Genomic DNA, 24,572 nt, shown 5'->3' with positions numbered 1-24,572 from the left:
TTGCCTTTAAACACATTACCTTAGAGAATAACTTTTATTTTTTTGTCCATAGCCAAAGCTTAAAGGTTTTCTAATTCCCTTCTGCCTCCATTAGTGTTATAAAAGATTTTTTTGTCTATTTACCGTGTAAAAATCTGATCCATACTACACAAAAACTCAAAGCATTTTTAATAATCTGATGTTAATTTGACTTTATTGCCTTGTTTTTGTAAAGTGCAAAAGCCATGGGTCTTATATTTAAGAAGGAAAGTACTCTGCACATTTGTTCATAATAATTTTGTTTCATTCTCTTTCTTGTCTGCTCTCTTTTTCCTGTTTAAAACACAGTGTGTTACAACTATGATGAGGCAAATGATTCCTATAAAACCCATTGCTGTCAAAACTCCTTTCAACATAAAATCATCTCTGGCAAATACAGGAGCAGAATTTGGGGGAATCAACAGAGATGCCTGAGCAACATTAGATACAGCAGACTTTAAGGAGTTCCTATCTACTGCTCGTATTGCCACATAAATTCTGTGACTTTTTTGTGTCTCTCCATCAGGTTGATGTTCAAGTCCATTTGTGAAAAGCTCTGATGAGAATGTAAATATCTCCTTGGTACCAGCTTGCTGAGGATTTAACTTTGATGTATTCACTAAAATGGCATTGTTAAAGTCATCTTGAATATTCTGTAGACTTTTACTCACTCTTATTTCATAGCTGTTGGCTGAAATTAAAAAATACAAATGGGAAGTTAAGTGATTTTGAGTGAGCTTTCTAGTTTATTAGAAATGGCTTAATGACAATAGCAACAAAAAAGTCAAAATACCTATGAATAAACAAAGCAAGAAATATGAATGTGAACAAAACTTTAAGACACTACATAAGAACTCATACTAAAACCTGAATAAGAGGAAAGTTTTATTATGTTTTTGAATACCAAGATTCAACACAATAAAGATGTTATTTTTCCCTAAGTTATTTTGTAAATTTTACATGGTTTTATTAAAAGTGCCTCTAGTTTCTATTTTAACAAGCTTATTGTAAAGTTTAAATAGAAAATAAATCAGCAAGATTAGCCATATAAGGTTAAAAAATAACAAATTTTTAGTGGAAGGACTGACTTTATCAGATGTAAAAATACTGTAATGCTTCAGTAACTGAAAAACTGCAGTACTGGTGCATGAATAGATTCATGTATAAAAGTAGACCAAAATACATTTAGGAATTTAGTATATGATAGAGGTAGAACCCAAATTAATAGGGGAAAGTAAAAATTTCTTGATGATGGTGTTATGACAATTGGGTAAAAAGCTGGAAAAAATAGGATCCATACTGCAAACCTTTATTCTTCAGGATAAACTCCAAAGTAAATTAAAAGTTTGATGTAAAAAAATCCTATTAAGGAGTAGGAAACAATGAATGAATTTCTTTATAAACTTGAAGTGGAAAAGGACCCTCTAATTAAGACTCAAAATTCACAAGCCATAAACATAAAAATCCATAAATTTATATACATAAAATGAAAATTTTCTACATGGGAAAAATCTCCTAAGCAAAATATAAACATATATGTTAAGTGACAAAAATATTTGTAACTTAAGTCAAAGATAAAGTTTAGTTCTGGTAATGGTTGAGTGGTTTCTATTGGACTAACTCACCAGCAGGTAACAAGTATAAACTCTGAAGAAAGGAAAGGGAATAAAAACAAACTGGAGCCAGAGGAGTTACAACGCATAAAAGAAGAGAACCAGGCTGTGACTGATTCATGTTTATACAGTTTTTCCTCCGAGGGCACTTTCCACTTCAGTACAGATAGCTGGAACTAATACAGAAAGCCACTATCTTCTTGGTTCTAAAAATCAGATGACTGAGTGTGGGATTGCCGAGTGGCTGAAAATTGAGGGAGCCAGAGAGGGATGAGCCCCAACTCTGTGTATTAACTTCTCTCAAATCATTGGAAGACCTCTGAATTGTACATGTGTGGGTGAAAAATCAAGGGCTCAAGGGGAAAACAGCAGCTAGACAGCTGAAAAATGGAGCAGAGTTTTATGCCAGTGCCCACCACAGGGGAGATATAGAGTTTGGAGTGTGAGTCTTGCCACATCAGAGGAGTGTGGTAAATATCTTGAGATGTCCATTAAAACACTAGAAAAGCTGTGCCTTAGGAAAAAAGATTGTGTCCCAGAATTAAGGGATATGCCCTAGGATTAAGAGCAAAACTGAAATAGACAAACCCTAGACAAAAGTAAAACAAAGCCTCCTCAAATTCCACGTGATCCAAGGTAACTACTAGAAAATTTCAAACCTCTTCAGGGGAATATAACAAAGTCCAGAGTCTATAATTTACTACCACATGTCCAATATACAATAAAAAGTTACTAGACATGTGAAGAAACAGAAAATGTGATATATAGTCAAGAAAAATATCAGCAAATTAAAACAGTCACAAATGACTGAGATTTGAAATTAATAGACAAGGACCTTAAAATAACCATGATGAGTATGTTAATGGTCTACACACAAGACAAGCTGGATATAGTGAATGAAGAGATGGAAAATTTGAGGAGAGATATGGAAACTTTAAAAAGGAAGCAAACAGAAATCCTAGAATTGAAAAAAAATGCAATGAAAAAATTCATTTGAGAGGATTAATATCAGATTGGACACAATGGAAGAAAGAATTTGTAACCTTGAAGACACATCCATTAAAATCATCCAAACAGGAACTTCCTTGGTGGCTCAGTGGTTAAGAATCTACCTGCCAATTCTGGGGACATGGGTTCGAGCCCTTGTCTGGGAATTTCCCACATGCTGCAGAGCAAATGGGCCCATGCGCCACAACTACTGAGCCTGCACTCTAGAGCCCATGAGCCACAGCTACTGAAGCCCACATGCCACAACTACTGAAGCCCGTGTACCTGGAGCCTGTGCTCTGCAACAAGAGAGGCCACCACAATGAGAAGCCCGCGCACCACAATGAAGAGTAGCCCCTGCTTGCTGCAACTAGAGAGAGCCTGCGCACAGCAACGACGACCCGATGCAGCCAAAAATAAATAAATTAATAAATTAATTTTTTGAAAATTAAAAAATATCATCCAAACTGAAGGGCTAAAAAATAGGTAGAAAAATTGAACAGAATCTCAGTGACCCTTAAGATCCACTGATATATCCACTTAGTGTGTGTGTATGATGATATGATATGATATGATATACTATACTATACTGTACTATAATATTATATAATATAAATATTACCCAGGAAGAAAAGAAGAATAAAACTAGAGCAGACATTTTTTGAAGATGTATCAGCTGAAAATATTCTAAATTTGATTAAAAGGACACTCCACAGACTCAAAGAGTTCAGTGATCCCCAACAGAATAAGCATCAGAAAAGCACACTGAGTCACATCATGGTCAATCTGCTAAACGCCAAAGATGAAGAAAAATAATTTAAAGCAGCCAGAAGGGAAAAAAGACACTTTATACTCAGAAAAACAACAGTAAGAATGATAGCTAACTTATGAGAAAAAAACTGGGGCCAGAGGACAATGAAATGATATATTTAAAGTGCTGAAAGAAATACTTGTTGCCCTAGAATGCTACATCTAGTGAAACTGTGTTTTAAAAATTAAGGGACATGTTTCAGAAAAATTAATATTGAGAGAATTGTTACTCAAAGACCTCAACTACAAAGGAAATGATGCTAGATAAAAATTCTGATCTCCAGGAAGAAAAGAAGAGGACTAGATATGGTGACTATACTATACAGGTAACTAAAAAGGATAATTTTTTTCCTCTTTAAAATTTCTTTAAAAGGCAAGTTTCTTTGTCTTGGGCAAAGATTGATTGTTTAAAACAAAAGCCATAACAATGCAATGTGGGGCTTATAACAAATGTAGAGGTAAAATATATGACAGCAAGACCACAAAGGTTGGCAGAAGGGTAAATGGAATTATACTTTTGAAAGATTCTCACATTATATGTGAAGTGGTATAACATTAATTCAAGGCAGATTGTGATAAATTAAGAAAAATGCATGTTACAGAACTGCAAAATTTGGAGTAGATGAGGGCAGAATTTTGTTTTGATTTTCCTTATACTGTTTTGAACCTTTAAAATTATGGCAAAATACGTATAACAAAATTTACCAGCAGTGTTAAGTACATTCATATTGTGGTGCTGTGAGCTTTCAAACTGTATTAATGTATTATCAACTCAAAAACAAAATTATTGGTAACAAATAATTGCTAGATGCAAAAAGAAAGCCACCTGTAGTACTAACCCACTCTAATAATATCATAAATCGTATCTAAAATGGCTAAAAACAGATTCAACAATGAACGGAGCAGCTCCAAAGGAGGATTTTGTTCTCAGGAATAAAAACCATGAGACATCCTGAGTTTTAATTAAACAATAAAATATTCTAGTGACTAGGTTTTGAGAATTTTCCAAATCTATAATAAGTTTTAATAATGAGACTCTTTCTATTCCTGAGTAGTAATTAGAGTAAAGCACCCTTAAAGAAGGTTGTCAAAACAAAATAACCTTCATATTCAAATTTATCAATCAGCCAATTTCCTCTGAGTGAACCCACTTGAGTTGCTTTATACTGTGGTTCAAATATGATGGGACAGATATGGATGAGAAGCTAGGCTGACCATCTGCTCTACACTCACAATGGAACATGTCCATTGTTCCCATGTCCCTTGTTCTCTATGGAGGAAGCCCTCCCCACGGGGCTCTCCCTGAGTCGTCTCCTGGATAATGAAACAATATCCCATAAGCCTTAGCATTTACAAAGATTTTCTACATACATAGCTCTCCCTCTGTGAAGTTGACCATCCCATTTTAAAATAAAAGAGACTGGGACTCAGGAGGTTAAATGTGACGTCCATGGTCAAGTTAGGAAGCTGTAGTGTGGGAAATGAACTCATTTCTTCTAACTCCAAATGTCATATACTTCCTACTGTGAACAACTATTAAAAATGATGCAGGACAACTGTGTAACTACAAAGACTCCAAACTAATTCAGCTCATACATTCATGAAAGGTTTCCTTCCATTTACAATAGTTGTGGTCTTCCCCTTCTCCCTGTGAAAAAGAAAATGGGCTGGTTCTGCATCTTTGACCTCTTAGCTATATCTCTAGTTTTGACCTCTACCTCTATACTCCCAGTATATTTCAGCCATGAAAGTAGCTCTAAGGCCATGGGCAAGACACTTAACCTCTCAGGGCCATTCCCTTACATTTAAAACAAGGGAGTCAGACTAGTGTGTCTTTAAGACCCCTTCAGGCTCCAAAATGTTATAAATGCTGATATTTACTGAGCACTTAGTATGGACCAGACACTGTTTTAATCCCTCTCTGTGCCTTTTCTCATTCAATTCTCTCAACAACCCTCTGAGATGGGTACTCTCACTATCTGCTTTTGCAGATTAGAAACCAGACGTTTAGAGAAATTAAGTAACTTGCCTAAGTTACACAGATAAAACGTGGTCTGTCTGATTCCAGAGTTTAATACCCTAACACTATGCTCTATAGCCTTCTATTAGGCTACACTGTCTCCTATTTCCCAATAATTGCTACTTTTCCAGTTACCAAGGTTTACACTTTCCTTAGCATCTTTACCAATAAATTTCTAGTACGGAAAGCCCTGGGCTTGGATTGAGGACATGCAGAGGGAATCAAAGACTTGACCCCATCTTTACCAGTGGGAACAGTTCCCACTTCCTCTCTTCATTTGAAATCCAAACCATCCCCTAAGGATTATTATAGATTTCTCCTACATTGAGCCTTCTTCCATCCAATAAGCGTAACTGAGGGTTGGGGGTGGGGGAAATGGGAAAAAATTGCTGTCATTGAACAGCTTTTTCAGAAGCAGCAAATTTTCAACAATTTGTAAAGATAATATGTTCAATGACAGTTGTATAACAAGATGAAAAGATATCAGAGGAAACAGTGTGAAAGTCAGGCTGTTAGACACGTAGGGAAGCTACTGAGTGCAAGGAAGGAGGCCCAAGATTGGTGCTTTTTGTGGTCTGTCACTACTCCAAAGGCTCTACCCAGGCCCCTGGCATTAGAAACTGGCCTTTGCTCTGCTTCCACCCACTCTACAACCTTTTAATACCTGTAGCTCCCAAAGTCTGAATTATACAAATGGCACTGTGTAATACATAAAATAGTTTTTTGACCATTTTATGCCTTTTCTCTCTTAGCCTAGGATTATAAGTTCTTGGAGTGTGATACCATCTTAAATTACTGTTATATAATGTTTAGCACTGTGCTGGGCACATAATAGTTCCTTAGTAAATAATATATTTTCACTTTAATTTCTGGAGAAAACACAAAGGAAATTAATTTTATAGCAGAAATACAGATTATGCCTGGTACTCAGTTTTAAAAGTTATTTTACCCACACTCTTAATGAAAACCTAAGGAAATAACCCATTTCCATAATGCCTTGTCTAAATACATTCCAAACATAATAATGATCTGGTAATATTTTGCTTATTCCATGTACTTTGTCATCTTTTACCATATATTGTATATGGTGAAGAGTTGGAACTGGATATACATTGATATGCTTGTGCATATATGAGATGTTCATTTACTACTAATAAGGTTTTTAAGAATAGTCAAATTTTTCATAATTGTAAAGCCAGAGACATACCCTTATTGTTTCTAACTCTGGCCATAGAGGAGAGTATAACACCTTCCTAGACAACAATTTGTAAAAAAAAAAGAGGTGATGAAAGCACATGTTTATGAGTTAAACAGACACCTACTTGCTAGTTGGTATACTCATAGCTAATTGGTCAATTTTGCCATTGCTGGGTCATCAAGTCAATTATGACTGAGTGATGTCATCAACTTAATACACATCCAGCCATTCCCCGCCTCCCAATCTTTTGTCACTTGAGGTTTCACATTATAACAAGCTTGATCTGCTTCAGTCATACTGCTCATCAGGGCCATGTATGTGAAGGTATGAAATCCTCTCTTCCCTTCTAAAACCCTTTGTAGTACCAATTCTAAACTAAAGTCCCATTTGGTTGTATTTCTTCCTTTCAAGCCATTCATAACCACTGATACTGCACATTCACTTTCTTTCTACTCTTCATTCAGTGGTGTAGTTGAAACCACCAGAGATCTTGAAAAAAACAGTTCCCAGTAGTAATGGGAGTCTGAGCTTGTGTTTGTCTCTTTTAACACACAACTGTGCTTCTGAGGCAGTGAGAAAAGAGGAAAAATACTGGGTGGCACCATGCTTACTTTTACATAAAGATGGGAATGAGTATTGGTGGCTCCTTACTTCAAATAAGAAGCTAGAGAACTCTCTAGTAGTGCAAACCAGGAGCCCAGAAAACTTACTGGGCCCACTTTCTCTTCCATTTTTTATTTTATATGTCATCTCAGTTCATCTTTACAATACTTTATGGAATAGATAGTTTTAGTCCTATTTTCCACATATGCAACTGAGGGTAATAGAGTTTAAGCAACCTGCCAAAGATTAAACGGCTGGACTTATAGCCAGAGTGGGAACTACATTTTTTCTAAAGTTAAGTTACAGCTGTTTCCATTATACAAGTGATATGCCCATCCCACAGTTTCAATCGTTTCACATCTCCAAACTTTAAATTAGGAAAACCCTTAATTTAGAATGTAAAATGTTTCACTTCCTTCCTATCTGGCAAGAAGAGGTAGATTGTGATAACAGAATTTCAAGACAAAACTACAACATTGACTGTTTCTCAGCAGTGCATAATTATTTGTAATTAAGATGTCTTCTGGAGAGAGTAGTAAACAGAATTATAAGCCAAAAAAGATGATCCAGGTTGAAAGCAAGACTGGGAAAGGCCCAAGGTGGTCACTGTTATTGACCAATATTGATGAATTAGCTCTCAATAGAGAAGGTTGGTTCCTACAGAAATCTCAATCAGACGCATCAGGAAATAAACCATTTAAAGTGTAATCAATGATAATCATGTTCTGGTAATGGCAAAGATGTTGGAAAGGTTATTCTTTTAGAAAACTTTTTCTGTTGAGTTGCTGTGGGGATCAAGAGATGAGGTAGGTGGAAGCCTGAAGGCTGGCATAAAAGCATTAGAAAAAGGAAAGTAGCGAAGGAACTCATCAATGCCCAAGCAAGGGTTAGAAAGCTTCAAATCAGGGAACTGGTCCCAGCCTCCCTAACAAAAATGATGACCAGAAGTAGGAGAGGACAATGCACCAAGTATTTCATGACTTGTGGGAACTATTCCCTTAAACTTGACTTGTAAGCCCTTGAATAAACACCATCTAATCTTCAGAAAACTAATCACCTTCAGTATTTGAAAGTCCATGCTCTGTAAAGCAGAACCCATTGCTTCTGAGTAGACCACTGTTACATGTGGTATTTATGTTTCCAACAAAGGTTTCTGTATTAGTGTCAGTCAGTTTACCAGGGCCTCGTCAATCCTGGGGGAGCTGATACATTCTCTTCCTAGACTCCAGGATACAGGGCCTTATCAGCAACTCAAAGCTTGCCATGCAATCCTCTACAGCTTTGTCATCTGTAAGCCCCCAAAGCTATTTTTTACCCAACTAACCCCTGACATAGTTATTGGAAATGCCACCTTGTAGAAAAATAGGTAATGAAAGCAAGAAACCTACCCTGGCCCTGATCAAAGTCTTCTCCAGGTGCTGTCCAAGATAAAGTCACCTCTTCTTCTGATTTTACAGCTTCCAGGTCAATAATTTTGCATGGCGGAAACACATCAGGATGTGGGTCAGCTGGAACGCCCAGCACAAAGAAAGAACCCCCTGAGCTTATTCGGCTAAAGCCCCACTTTTGCTCTTCCTCTCTCCTGCCCACTGATTTTCTTGGGGCATTCATCTGAATATTACCTGTGACACCAAAGAAAAGAATAGCCAAAACAACAAGTTACCATCTCCTGAATAGCTTGCTTTTGCAGATTATTGAGAGACATTTTAAGACTTTTTTTTCCTTTGCTACATCTTTAGAATAACAGTTTGTTTATTCAACAATTCATTCATCCATTCATTCATTCAATAAATATTTTTAGGGCATATGCTATGCCAGCAATCGCAGACAAAACAGTATTATTGCTCATGGAATTTACAGTCATATTTATAAACATATATTTATAAATTGTATGTAAGAAGGAAAAAAAGAAGGGTACTATGAAAGTAAATAACACAGTAATATAATTTAGAGTGGTATCAAGGGAGTAACATTTAACAATTTCCTAAAGGATGAATAGAAGTCAGCCAGATAAAGAGCGGAGGTTAAGAATATCCCCGGCAGAGGGAAGAGGTTGTGTAAAAACTTCTGAAGGGTGGAGAAGAGCTTTGCAAATTAGAAAAATTTAATTAAAGCCAGGAGGAGAATAGTTTGAGATGAGACAGGAGAGAGAAGTTCAAGTAGGACCTCGTGGGCCATTGTAGTGGTTTTAGAGTTTAATCTTAAACATGCTGTGGGGAAACAGGGCAGTGATATGATCACATTTGCTCTCTGACAGGTCACTCTGGCTGCTGTCAGTGGAGAATGGATTTTAGCACAGGAAGCAATGAGGCCACTGCAACAGTTCAGATAGGAGAAGATGGTATCTTGGGTTGGGTGATAGCAGTGGAGAGGAGGCTAGTAGGCATTTTGAGATGCATTTTGGAGAGAAAATCAGCAAAAGCTGGTGTTGGATTTGAATATGGAATGATGAAGAAGGGAAAGTTGGTGAACAAAAAGAATAGCTCCCAGGTTCCTAAAATGAGCAAATGGGAAGAGAAACAGGCTATGGGGAGGAGACTAACTATTTAAGTTACAAGGTTTGTGATTCCTGTAAAACATCTAATTGACGATGTCAAGGAGCCAGTTAGATATGGATTTTAAGCTCAAAGAAGAGGTTTTAGCTAGATTTAATCATTTTGAACCTATGAATTAGGAAGTTATAGGCTTATAGATGTTATTAAAGCCATACAGGTTAATAAGATTACCTAATAAGAATTGCAGCTATAAAAATAAAAAGTATTTTACTAAGTGCTTGCTATGTGTCAGGCACTTTTTAAAGTACCTTGTATTATCAACTATTTGATTTTTCAGCAATGCTATGAGGAGAGTACAATTATTGCCCCCATTTTTACAGATGATGAAACTGAAGCACACAGAGGCTAAGTAACTTGCCCAAAGTCACACAGCTAGTAAATGGAGGAACTAGGTTCCAAACCCTGGTAATGTGGCTCCAGAAAGAAGAGTGAAAAGAGAAGGTTAAGACCAAGCTTTGATCATTGCCAACACTTAGAGGCTTGGTAGAAAAAGAGAAGCTGGAAAAAGAGCCTGAGAATAAAAATTCCAGAGAATAAGAGGTAAGCAGGAGAGTGTGGTATCATAGAAACCAGGAAATGGCAAAGGAGAAATCAATCAGCTGTGTCAGGTACTGCTGAGTCAGGTAAAATGAGGACTGAAATGCATCCTTTGGATATAAGAGCAGGTAGTCATTGGTGACTAAGGCCAGAGCAGTTCCAGTGGAGTGATGTGGGTGGAGGTCTACTTGCAGTGAGCAGAGCAGTAAACTGGAGGTGAGAAGGTACAGTCAGCAGATTTAGATTTAATTTCCAAGAACTGGATGACAGGGAGTAGACAGGTGGACAGTAGCTTAAAGGGGAACCACCAAAATTTTTTTTAAATATGGGAAGTAATAAATCATGCTTGAATGCTCTTCAGAGGACATGCAAGGGAGAGCTCTCAAGGACCCTTGATAAGCAGGCTGGGTGGAATCCAGAGCAGATCCAACAGAGGCACTAGGGAGGAGAGGAAGGAAGTAGATGCTGCTGTGCCCAGAGATTTGGTGGTGTGAAAACAGAGCAGCTCACATTTTTCAATGCAGTGTACTCTCAAGGTCATCACCTGAAAATGAGCTGATAAACGAATGTTATGTGAGGTAGGCATGCCTAGGGAAATCTAAATTTTTCTTTCTGTGCTATCAAGGGCCTATATGATGTACACAGATAAAAGCAGAGTTGAATATGACTTTTCTATTCTCAGTGTACACTTGATGTTGATGTTTGCATCCTTTAAATTCATGGCTTTAAAAAAGATACTAGACCCGTCAGTAGCCTGCAAGCTCCATGATAGGAATCAAGTCTTATTCTACCTGGTATCCCAAGTTCTTAGGACTAAGCCTGTCACCTAGGAGGCCTTCAAAAATGTTCGATGTATAAATGAAAGAGGGAATATCTACTTAGAAATGAAGTATTACATCTAGATACAAAATCATATCTTTGTAGTAAAACTGTGTTACCTTGCAAATTGATTTATATTGGTTTTGAAATAATCCAAATTATTTTAAATATAGGTGAGAGTAAATTGTGTTCTAGGCAACACTAAAAATATCAGGAGATGCAAATCCACCATAGCATCGTTATTGTTTTCTACTGAAAAGTACATATAGTACAAAAATATAGAATCATGTTATGGTATGGTCCAAATGATTAGTTATAGCTGCTAAAATACATGAAAAGTATTCATAAAGATTCTGCAGTTTTTCAAATAAGAATGATTAGAAACATTTTTTGAGATTATATTTAAAGACTACAGCATATTTCTGTTTGTTATACCTTAACCACTGCTTCCCATCAGGAACTATTATAATAATGGTGTTTAAAAAATATGTGTATCTTCTATGTGTTTGGCACTTTTATCTTGAAGGAAGACAGAACATCTTCAGGAAGCCCTCAGTTTCCTGTAATATCCACACTCACATTTTTTCAGGAACTCATTTCCTGTGTGGGTTGTTTGGGCTATTTGCTTCCTTCTTTAAACTGCTAACAACTTTTTGCCTCTTCCTCTTTCCTCTGTAGAGGAAGTACAGGAGCTATACAGGAGAAAACTCAATAAATCTCTTTGCCTGGTAGTAATTCTGATGAAACAGTCACAAGAAAGAGGTCAAAATAATGACTAAAACGAGGGTAGGAGAAATCTGTGGGAATTACCTACTGCCTTCCTGTTGTCTACTATCATGAATCACTGAGGATTAAAGAGATAATCAACAAATTATGCATTGACTTATATAAAAGAGTTTTGAAATTCACCTCTCTCTGATACATACACACACACACTCATCAGAAATATACACATTAAATGATGTTATTCAAATAACAGTGCTAATGATTCTTACCGTTTGTTATGTAACCTGGTACGTACATAGCATGACTTCCTGGAATAGAGTGGGCTAGGGCACTTATGCTGGGAGAATGATTGACATGCACTTTCAAGCTATATCTACCATTTACAGCAAAGGAGAAAAAATACCTCGAGTAAATTCCATCATTTTTTATAACATCAGCACCTGTTAATATAAAAAAAACTCAATGTCAATACTTATCACAGTTGATTACTAATATTTAATTAAATCATTAAAAATAAGATTTATTCCCCTTGTTCTTCTAATTTTAGCATATGCTGTTATGCTCATAGCTACTTTTGATATTATCAGGTGATTAAAATTCCAATGGCTCCATAATTTCTCCTTGTGATTCCTTAACCTCTGAAAAATTATTTTCTAAAGGTGAACGAGTTGTACCTGCTTCAGTGCTAATAAAGCATTTAATAATCACCTTTAGCGCTCTCCTTCCTATCACTGAAAATAATACTAGGTTTTCACAGAAACCAAGCACATTCTTAAGCTTATTTATAGTCACACACCCTTTTGAGATAAAAGCTACTCTGCTCCCAGTGAATAAATATATATGTACATATACATACTTTCATGCAATTTCAAGGGGTTTATGAACACCCTGAAGCCCTGATGAAAAAAAAAAAAAACTTTGGTAGTTGATATAATAGTGTGAAATTAATTTCCTCATTAGAGGATACGTGGGTTGTTCTAGATTCGAAGGTGCTCATTGACTTGGAGTTTGACAGGCTTTGGTTCTGTCCACTTCAGGAGGACGTGCCTTGCTTCAGGAGGCATTCTAAAATCTTGCCCAGTGCTAGACTTCTTTCCTTTTGCATTGGTCCTCAGAGAGTCATTCAGTTCCAAACCAAGCCCATGACTGAATGGCAGCAAGGCCTAGATTCCAGGGCAGCCATGGGAGGTACAGCTTAGCCCAAGTGCAGATCACATTCACTGTTCAAGTGCAAGTGGCCACATGGGGCAAGCAGCTTGTCCTATTCTACGGTCAATTCACTTCTCACACCTCACACCCAGCCCTGTTCTCTAGCATTGCATCATCACGAAAGTGCTCTAGAATCCTCACTAGAGAGGCAGGTCTGCTCCTTAACATGAGAAAAATAGGAGTATATTTTATTAAAATAAAAAACACTAAGCACCTTATGATCACAGTAGTTTTAGAAACCTTTTTTATCTACTGGAAAGAAATCAGATCTTGATATTTAGTGGTTTAATGATTGATAAGGTCTATCTTTGTTGAGAAATGATAAAGAAAAATCTCTTCCTGCCACGGTTACCACTGCCACCTCTTTTAATCATTGAGTCAGAAAGAAATGGGAAAGAACACTGGCTTGGGTGTCAGGGGACTTGTTTTAAGGTCTGGATCTGCCACAGTAGCTGTGAAACAATCCCTCTGAGCCTCAGTTTTCTCATCTATAAAATGGGGATAACATCTCACAGGGTGGTTGTGATGATTCTTTGAGAGTGTGCATGAGAAAGTATATTTAAAATTATAAAGCATTTTATATTGTTCATTAATTTTATTAGCAGATAAGTACTATTTCCATTATAAACATAAGTATTAGACAACTATGTGTTAAGTACAGGGGAAAAAATCTAGATTTACACTTCAATTTTAAACAACCTTTTCATTGTTTCTTTCATCAGGATATAAATTTTGACATCAAACAAACAGAATGGTTCCAGGGAATAAATATAAAAGCCTATTGAGGTGCTCTTTCCTAAGACAGCAGGATCTGTTCCCAGGCCAGCCCACAGGCTGGGGCTAGGGAGGAACATTCTGCAAAGTGTATTTTTGGACTATATACAAAAAGTGAAAGGTGTGGCCAGGGATAAGCAATCAGAGTCTGAGAAGTTTGTTTGGATCCATTCCAGTAGGCAAAATAAGAGGACTTGTCTAGTATCCTCTGAGGTGGCCTTGAACTAAAATCCTTTAAATGAACTTTTGTTTCATAAATGTCATACAAGATCGCCATGGCAAGATACTAATGGGTTGCCAAACATAAGACTCTTTTTTTTTTAACTTTTAATTGGTTTATTATTATAATTGCTTATACTTAATTGGTATATACATTTATTTCTTTAATCTATTTATTATTCTCTACAAACAACGCATTGCCTCATAGCCTACACGTAGGGCAGACCACATTAAAGCACCTCAGAACAAAATTCTGCCTGAAGTTATGGGCTCAGGAGAATCACAGCAAAATAGCCTACAGAGATTTTTCACATAAATTGTCTTGTTTTAAACAAACATAAGACTCTTAAAAAATTTTTATCTTTGAAACAACAAAGAGAAGGAATATGATTTTACTGGTAGATCAAACATTGGGGCTGCCGACATAAACTTTGAGGTCTATTGTCATTCTGAGAATTTAGTTTAGGAAAAGGACAGAACAGAAAAGATAAAACAATAAAGGAGTTTGTTTTTAAAAGTTAAAACAAGTTAGTCAGAAAAAGTCCAAGTGCTGCTCGTTGCCCAGATTGATGCTGTGGTGTCTGTGAGGTATGATGATGAAGTTCTGAACTCTCTCTGTGCAGAACGACTGCTTTGAAGTAGGGTTTTGTTTTGTTTGACTTTGTTTTCCCAGTGGTGGGGAAATCTCTATCCTGATTCCACTAAGCTTTCTGGCCTGGTCTTCTTGTTACCAAATAACACATGTAAAAGGCCATGGCTCTGCTCTCTCATCAACCCAGCTACTTGGCTAAAGAACAGTCTATGGTCAACTCAATTTCCAATTTTCTCTTTAACAGCAGGGCAAAAGAAGAAGAAATGGATTAACTGTCATTGCATCTCCCTTTTGGGGTTTTCATTTGCTATTTTAATTGTCCAATATGATTATTTCAGTGAATAGGAAAACTGGTGAATCCTAAAGGAATGTGGGCATGCCTGTTCCCAAGTGGCCTTACTAAGTGTGGTCAGTGTCACTGGACAAGTGGAAGCCAAGACCTAGGTGTCGGGCGACTTCCTCCCTCCATTCTGCTCACACACAGCCACTCTGAGGAGCCTCAAGGAGACTCTCTTTTCCCAAGTTCACATTTGCTTTCCCTGTGCAGGTGGAGACCTGTAGCTACTTAGTATGTCAGTGAGTCCATGAGAATTTGAGATCCTCATAAGATTGGGTGAGGAAAATAATTGAATTGGAAGAATTTTAAAGATAAACTTAATATTGATACTGCGGCATCAGAACAGCTCTTGAGAACATGAAAAATTACATGATATTCCTTGTTACCTGCTCCATCATCAAAAAGTTTCAGCGTAACAGGATCTGCAGTCTCTGACTCAATTGTAGCAGTTACAGTGGCATTGAGAATGGGATAAAACCCCTTTCTCACAATTGCATAAATTGTCACAGGATGGGGAAAATGGGTGCTGTCTCTTTCCACAAAGGCTTCCACAGTGGCAGGGGGCACGGCTGAGCGGGAGGCACCAGAGGTCACTGTCACTTTCAAGGCTTGAGGAGAATGATGGGTATTGTTCAGTGTGTAAGTCCATAGCCCAGGCTGCAAAACAAAGACTTCGTTTGTCAAGTGTGAAGAAAAAAATCAACCCTCATTTTAAAGTGTAAACTTAACCTCGTAGGGTTTTTTGTTCTTGTTTTGTTGATATTGCATTTTCTAAAACACTACAAAAGAATATCAGGAAGAGTAATGTTGGTTAAGAGATAACTAAATTCAGTATTTACATGGCTTTCACTGTACAACCCACTTTCATTGTTAGGTAACTCTTTAGGGAATTAGACCCTGAATTTATTTTGGGGGAAGGACACATCTTGATTCACATTTTTAGAGGATAACAATGTGTCCAGCTTCAAAGTACTTGGCAAATATTAATCTGAGCCCCTTCACCCTACAGGAGGTTCAACGTTTTTATTCCTTTTATATAATGGAGAAAATTACAGCAAATTAAGTGGACAATTATGATTTATGTGGATAACCTGGAATAAAAGGCAACAGTATCCTTCCTGCCCTCCACTTCCTTTAATGCTCCTATGCCCAGAAATCTCAAGCAACAAAATCCACGTACACGGGCTTCCCTGGTGGCGCAGTGGTTGGGAGTCCGCCTGCCAATGCAGGAGACGCGGGTTCGTGCCCCGGTCCGGGAGGATGCCGCAGAGCAGCTGGGCCCGTGAGCCATGGCCGCTGAGCCTGCGCGTCCGGAGCGTGTGCTCCGCAATGAGAGAGGCCACAATAGTGAGAGGCCCGCCTACCGCAAAAAAAAAAATTAAAAAAAAAAATAGAACGGAAAAAAAAAACCCACATACGCTATTAGGGACCAAGAAAAGGAACACTATTTTTAATAGATCAGGATTGCACAATGTCTATGTTGAGTAATTTATAGAAGTATTGCTGAATGCCATTCTCCTTATCTGTCTGGGCTGCCTGGGGGAAACCTGGAAACGAATGTCTGAAAGAAAAAAGCTTAAACTACAATGCAGCAGAAATTTGTTCTTTTGATAAAATTGTACATAAGTATTCCTTTTTTCCTAATTCCTGCTGCTGCTCCTTCTTAAATCGTGGAAGTAGCAGGAGGAACACAATCAAGCAGACTGAAGAAGAGAGAAATCAGTGGGTTAAGATTTGACTCTGGAAAGTTAAGATGCCACACCCTATCCAGTCTTCTTCCTGGGATTCATGTGCTTTACCATTTTCCAGTGAAGTCACAATTCAAGCATCAAGATTATCTATCTATCTGGGTTTTTTCTGCTTGGTTTTGTTTTGTTTTTTGTAATCATAACATTAGTAACAGACACGTGGCAGAAACCTCCACATGAAAACTCCTCTGTGGGTGTAAGAAGTGTTTTGATACAGAGCACCTAATCCAGACAAAGAGGTCAGGCAAAAGCAGCAAGAAGTAGGTAAAGTGTTCCTGGTCCTTGTGCACAGGTGTGAAAGGAACATGATGCGTTTGGAGAAAAGTTAAGTAGGGGCAGAGCACAGGGTGTTTGGGAGTAGGGTTAGGAGATAAGTTTGGGGTTGGGGAGTAAGAGGTACAAACTAGGGTGTAAGATAGGCTTAAGGATGTATTGTACAACATGGGGAATGTAGCCATTCTTTTGTAAAAACTATAAATGGAAAGTAACCTTTAAAAATTATATAAAAATAAAGTTTTTCTAAATTAAAAATAATTTTTAAAAAGAGCTAAGTTTGGGCAGAAGCCAGAACGTGAAGGGCTTAGTATATACTAATAACCACATGGATTTTATCCTGAGACCGTCAAAGAGTTTTGAGTAGGAGACAGGTTTGATCAGATTTTGCTTCAGAAGGATCACTCTGATAAAGGTGTTTGAAGAGAAGGATGCTAGACCAGAGGAAGGAAGGCCAAGCAGAGGCTATCAACAGTGATCCGGGGGGTGGCGGGGGTGGGGGGGGGAGGGCCAACAGACCTGAAGAGGGATTGCATTCAGGCAATGCACAGCCTTCCTGCGTGCTGTTTCTTTGGTCCAGAATGTTATTCATACCTCTGGCCCCTTAGGCCTCCACATTTCCATTTTGATGTCTTCACTTCCAGGAAGCATTCTCCTTCCCCCACTGCCTGCACATGCCCCCTGTGTGCTCTGAGTACCCTGTTCTTATTCTTATTATGGCACTTTATTGTAAAGCACCTAGAACAAGACCCTGCACATAGTAGGTGCTCAAAAACATATATATTCCATGTATTTATATTATAAATTCTAAGTAGAGGGTTTTTTCTAAGTATTCGATACAGATTTTGTAAAGAAGGAAGTAAGCAAAAAGAAATTATTTGTACTACATAAATACTAATTTCCACTGTTGAAGTGAGAAGCCTTTGGTGTCCATTATTTAAAGTTTTGAACATACCTTAGTAGTTCCTCTTAAATTTTGAACATTCAAAAATCCCCTCATAAATTTAAAGTAAAATTTTGATATATCAGAATAGGATTTCCTTTACACAATGCATTTAATTCTGTGATCCATCTGAAAGTCACGTAGTTGACTAAACGTTGTCATTACGAACAAGCTTACAATACCTACCTTAGCAGTTCCTGGAATCCAGAGGCGAGCAGTCCGAAAAGCTAGATTGGTGGTAAAATCATCTGTGTAGTATTTTCTTCCATTAGGATCAAATAATACAATCTCAGGGGGACCACTGGTCTGCCATGTGACTAGAAAGGTAGTGTCATTGCCCACACTGTGATCCACAGTCACAGTGTTTTTCAGTTGATGGTGAGGTTTAACATATTCACCTATACTTTCAAGCTGTTCGAGAGAATATACATATGAAAGTTTCTAGCATATGCATAATCATTCCATTTTTCCTTTATTTTTATGACAAATAAAAATGGATTGGCAAAAATAAAAAACTATTTAACTTGGACATGTCCTATATTTACATAAATTATTTTTCATGTAAACATACTTTGCTTAAGCAAAGTGTTATAAGTACAGTAGATATAAAATATTTTGTTATAGCTAGTACATGTCGCTTCATTAATCTTTATCAAGAGATTTTAGCTGTTCTCATACTTCTCTCTTATCCAAATCAACATTAGCCTCGGAGCAGCAATTAAAACAAGCTTTTTTTTTGACTTTTTTTGTGAATGTGCTGTAATTCATTTGTGTATAATCTGTCCAGATACCTTTATGTATTTTAATAAGAAATCAGACATTGGGTTTCAGCGGGGTTTAGTACATTTAAAAAAATCATTTAGTCATGATTTAAGCTGTGTGCACTTAAATAAGCTGTATGTGCACTTTGTGTGTGTGTGTGTGTGTGTGTGTGTGTGTGTAACATGCACCAAGTGCATACAGATGCCGGGCACTGTGCTAAATGCTTTACATGTATTATCTAACCCAATCCTTATGAAAACCCTCTGAGATAAGTGCTATTGTTACCCACATTTCCCAGATGAAATGACAGGCTTAGGGAAGTAAGCTGTCCAAGGTCACAGAGCAAGGAGGTGAAACAGGCATAGAGCCCAGGCTAGCTGACACCAGAACCCCTGCGTTTAATCGCTGTGTATTCACAAAGAATACCAGTTTATAAGTAACTTTGAAAAATCATATTTATTAAATAAAGACATTAGCAACACTGTAAAATTGCTCAGACTTGTAAAGAATGTAAAATTCTGTTGGTGGATGACAGCAAAGACATTGCAGATTATTTGTTCAACTCAATTGAACAAGTGTCCGTGGACTGCTGATTACTGTGCCACGTTCCATGCCGGGCTCTGAGCTGTTGAAGGGGATTAGGTGTAGTTTCTGCCCACAGTCTAGAGGGGCTAATGACATGCAAATAACTGGGGAGAGGTGGCCAAGTCTGGGAAACAATTTGAGTCATATGAATAATGTTTTGCTAAATTTGTTTTACTTTTTTAAACATTTCTTTTTATTTCATATTATTAAAGAGAAAATCAAGGGTAGAAAGATTATTCAGAAGAGCCAATTGTAGTCTAATCTAAAATATACATTATCACTTAAAATTCACCTCTTTCTACTTCTAATGACAGAATTGTGGTTATTGCCTTTACTCCGTACATATAATCTTCATGTTAAATATTTTCTAAGAATAATTTACTGATTTCATTGCTCCCATCAAGCCATTAACTTGGCAGGTTCACTTACCATCTGTGAGGAAACAGCAGGTGAAATTTTATTCAAAACATTATTCAATTATATTCAAAATATCTTTAAAGTACTTTGAAAGAAAAAGAAATTGGCCCTTTGAAAAAAATGGCTTGATTAAAGGAAGATTTTGTGAGCAAAATCAAATAAATTGTGGTAGTTGGAGAGATCTTTAGGAATTTCTAGAATTGAACGAAATAGTTGATACTTTTTATATTAGGGAGGAGCTTCAAGGAAGTTTTTAAAGAAGCAAAGTAAAATGGATTCTGATTGATGGCAAGTTTGAACTAAAACTAAAGCCACTGATCCTTATTTTAATTCTGGACCTTACCTCTACCCCATGTCCCACCCCCAACCCCATTTGGAGCCACAAGGAAGGAGCAAACTCTGCTATAGACCTTGAAAAGCTGAAGTAGCAATTACAGAAAATGACTCCTAGGGCTGAGAAGTAGACATCAGGTAAAGATGAAGCCTGGTTCTGGTGATGTCAAGAAGCTCACTAAAAGCCTTCTTTTAATGTAACAAGGACTGTTACATATTCAAATAAGGTTAATGAGACAGCACAATTCATCTATTTTCCTTGCTCCCTCTCCCCTCTCCCCTATCTGTAAATATAATATTGAGGAAATTCTGACCTGAATATGTTGTTGAAAAATGTCTCCGGTTCCAGAGGAAATTCTACTGAAAGCATCAAGCATGTTATTGGAGTTGGATTTATCTGGAACAAAGAACTTTAAACCTCCTGAAATACACAATTGGGATGTTAGCTATTAAAATGTATAAAGTAAAACAAAAGATAAAGTGATAGGCCTTTTCTAACAAACTTCCTTTGCTTAAGAGGGTGAGTTTGGGGAAAGCAGGAGCTGTGCTTGACTTGCTTTGCACAGCATCCTATACGACCACATGGTGAGCAGGCTCCCCAAGGCAGTGGTTTTCTTTGTTCTATTCACGGCTGTAATTGTAGGGTCTAGAACTCTACCCAGTATGTGATAAAAACTCAATAAATATTTATTGAAAATAAATATTTATTGAAATCAATAAATATTTAATTAAGGTAATTCCTAGACAATCTAGGTTAATTGCTACCCATTTATATTGCTATATATTTACATTCTGAAAACATTATTTTCAAACATAATTCAATAAAACCTAGTTTTCAATATTCAAGTTAGCATATGCATTTTTTATTCAATGTGAGGAATATAAGATAAAATTATTCTGTGCCTCATTTAGAACAAAAAAAGATATGTGTGTAATATTGTATGTCTCCTTATCATAGAAGTTAGTGCATTTAAATATACTTTTAGCTCCATAATTATACATGCTCAGGCTGGTTTAACAAAGAAGTAATAATAATATTTTCATTAGATGTATATAATTGGCACTTTCTTAGGAAACTATAAAAAAGCAAATTTTTGACAGAATTTAGCAATGACTCTGTTTTGTGTTTTTTTCTTAAGAAAACTGTTCATAGTTTTTTCAATTAAGCCATGTATTCTGTTGACATAATCTGAGTTTCATGGTGGTTCTTTGAATATTCAAATTGAAAGGAAATGCTCTAAAATATGTTGCTAGAAATTTACCTACCTGTAAGATGTGATAATTCCTCCAGGTTTTTGACTGCAGATGAACCCAGGGCAATGGTATGAATAGTTGAACCACTGCTGAGCACAGTGAGGAAGCAGTTGGTGACATGCTCATCATCTCCACTGGTCACTAGTATCATCACAGAGCCGAAGGCTTTTCCATTCAGTTTTTCAACCATCTGAACACAGGGTATCATTCGTTTGGAAGGAAATGTGATTCAGATTGCCTTATCGAGCAGGAGAATTCACTCTCATTCCAAATTCCCCACCAGGGGGGCATATTCCTCTTCCAGGTCCTTTCTAACTTCCCACACTCTCCATGCCCATCTCCACTCAGTCCTCACCTCACCCCATCACAGCACTTGTCACCCTACATGCCATTGCCTGCTTACTCATGGATAGGACTTCTTCCTGTTCAAATCACTATGAGATACCCCTAGTTTAGAATAGTGTCTATCATAGAGGATGTGGGAGAACATTATTATGTGAGATCCTTGCTTCTGAGATCCAATAAGTGGCCAATAAAAGGACCTTGAGCAGTGTTTCTCAACCTCGGCTATACACTGGAATTGGATGAGAACTTTAAAATTTTTTAATGGCCAGCTCACACCCAAGATCAATTAAATCAGAATCTCTGGGGGTGAGATGCAGGCATTGGAATTTTTGAATCCCCAGCTGATTTCAATGCGCAGCCAACGTTGAGAAACTCTTGGCTGTAGAAAGTAACAGTTGCAATTGTGTTCTGCCTGCTACCAGATGTTTAACACATGGCTGTATCCTCAGTGTCGAATCCACACTTATGCTGATTTAGGTGAACTCCGTTATTCTTGAAACATACCTCTGACCTTAACTGATATTCATATGCTTGAGGTCTAGTATGACTATAGGCAGGAGGCCAGACATGCTGATTTTGATTGGAAAACCCAAGGGTAACAACAGCCACAGATGGAACAGTCCCAGATGGATAGGGACAGTGTTAGAAATTTTTCTGATGATGCTGAAGTCCCCCAGCCTATAAGTGAATAATTGTATTCAATTATTTACCCATTCCTTCAAGAAATTTTTCTTAAGCAAATATTACATGCCCTTTACTAGGCACAGGGGATTCAGTGGTGAGAAAGTCGTGGTCCCTGACCTTAAAGATAATCCATCATTACTTTCCTATACTTGAGACTCATGACCATATTGTAACAGATTGCCCCAAATCAGAAGCAGCCTCAGATACAAAGTGAGGGAAAGGAAAGTGATGGGAAAGGAAAGTGATGGTGAGGCTTGGGGTGCTCTACTGTACCTCAAATCCCTTCTTCAGCCCTGAACAGATGCTGGTTTCTGCTTCAGCTGACACAGTGGTAGGCAGATAGGAAACCAGCAGCTTTCGGTCATCATCATTGTTAATTTGGTGCATCTGGGCTCTGATTGTCCCTTTGCTATTAAAACTAGCAATGCCCACAAAGGTATGAATTTCAACAATCTGCATCAAGTAAAATTCTGCTGCTTGTTGCAGTTGAAGGAGTCTGTCAGCCTATGTTGCAGAAAGGAAAAAAGAAAGGTAACAACATTTGGTTGGTAGACAAAAGTATAACTAAGTAACTCAATTAGCAAATATCTCTGCTAATTCTTTAGAGATGTCAGACTCTGATTTTTTGAGTTGTAAAGATTGACACTATGCTAGAATATTGTTTGATTAAATGCAGGCTCAAAAATGAATGCTTTTCGGCGGGGTGAGGGTTGGTTTGGAACTCTGCCCCTAAGAAGCTGTTCATGATTTGCCATTCCATAAGAACACATACATCCACTATTTCTCTCCTACCTGATTCAAAGATCTGCAGAACCAATAGAGACTTGGTTTGTAATTGCTTCTTTTAAAATTCATCCTGGGTAAGAGGAAACATTGCAAAGATCTTATGGTAGAGAGGAACAGCAGTCAGGCATCTATCCTGGCACTACTCTCTGTTATCATGTTTATCTTAGGCTGGGCATTCCATCTGTAAAGTGAGGGTAATAATAATCTTTCTTACTTGCTAAAGTAGAATTACCGTGAGGATCAACTGAGATATGTATATGACAATAGTTACACCTTGAATAAATATAAAGTAATGTCAGTGACCACATTTGGGCAGGTGATACTAGTGATAAACTCATTAGGGTCACTTGCTTTGAAGGATGTGGGAGCAGCAAGCTGAGCTTCAATGACCACCTGTTCAGTGATGATTGTGGTCTCTATCTCCAACCTAGACATCTCCCTTAACATCTGGACCTGCATTTCACACTGCTTAGGAAACACCACCAATTTAACCTCTCACAGGTATCTCAAACTCTACACACTTTGAATTCATTGCCCCCCTTCCCAAATATTGTTTCTCTTACAATATTGAGAGGTAAATCGGTAGAGTGGATAAAACAAGGACTTTGAATCCTGCCTTCAACTTTTACTAGTAATGTGACCATAGAGAAATTACTTATCTCTTTTAGCTTTGGTTTTCTCACCTGCAAAATGGGTACATAGTAAGTACTTAGTAAATACTAAGTATTGCTAACAACATGGTCATGACCTCTACTCCTAACTAGTGAAGCCAGAAACCTGGAACTCTCTTTTGTTACTCCTGTGTTACCAGCCTCCATATCCTTGAACAGGTCATATCAATACGTCTTAAATTTCTCTCAAATTCATACCATCATTCATTTCATCATTCATTTTCATTTTATCTGTCATTTTTCTAGCCCAAGACACTGTTAGTTATATCCATACCAATTGATGTACTTCCCCTGAAAAAAATTCTACTAATTTTGCCTCTCAGCCACCTGCCTACACTATTCTCTTCACTGGAATGCCTCCCCTCACCTCATCCAACTGGCAAATATCTACTTACGCTTCAAGACTCAACTCCAAGTTCATCCTCTCAGTGAAGTCTTCCTCAGTCACTCTCCTATAACCCAGAAGCTGCCAATGCCTCCACAGAAATTCACACCTCTGTGGAGCCTTGTCACATCGTATTGTGTTTATTCACATGTGTGTGTTGTCTCCCTCATCAGATTGTGAGCATTTCAGAGCAGACTCTATTCTGTCATCTCTGTATCCCCCAAGCCAGCACAGTATAGGCACCTGATAAATGAATGGATGGTCCTAATGGTTCAGTGACACTATTGACAGGAAAAGGGAGAGAAGTTTTCTTTGCCATGAGCTTGCTACTTTAGGCTCATTTCTCTTCTACTTCTCTCAGGTCTTCTT

At 37.5% G+C, this 24,572-nt stretch overlaps 1 protein-coding gene across 1 annotated transcript in view; it reads right to left on the bottom strand.

The window, feature by feature from the left end:
• Positions 1-266: 266 nt before the first annotated feature.
• Positions 267-24,572, bottom strand: part of CLCA2 (chloride channel accessory 2) — a 35,972-nt gene continuing 11,666 nt past the window's right edge. Inside the window, exons 7-14 of the mRNA XM_065887886.1 lie at positions 22,635-22,865; positions 21,345-21,522; positions 20,393-20,499; positions 18,168-18,392; positions 15,404-15,674; positions 12,156-12,326; positions 8,638-8,871; positions 267-709 (exon numbers count right to left, since the gene is read on the bottom strand). Coding sequence (XP_065743958.1) covers positions 267-709; positions 8,638-8,871; positions 12,156-12,326; positions 15,404-15,674; positions 18,168-18,392; positions 20,393-20,499; positions 21,345-21,522; positions 22,635-22,865 — 1,860 coding nt within the window. The remainder of the gene's footprint in view (positions 710-8,637; positions 8,872-12,155; positions 12,327-15,403; positions 15,675-18,167; positions 18,393-20,392; positions 20,500-21,344; positions 21,523-22,634; positions 22,866-24,572) is intronic.

Source organism: Phocoena phocoena, chromosome 1 (assembly GCF_963924675.1).
Source record: "Phocoena phocoena chromosome 1, mPhoPho1.1, whole genome shotgun sequence".
Lineage (NCBI taxonomy): Eukaryota > Metazoa > Chordata > Mammalia > Artiodactyla > Phocoenidae > Phocoena > Phocoena phocoena.
This window is presented reverse-complemented; position numbering and strand designations above follow the sequence as displayed.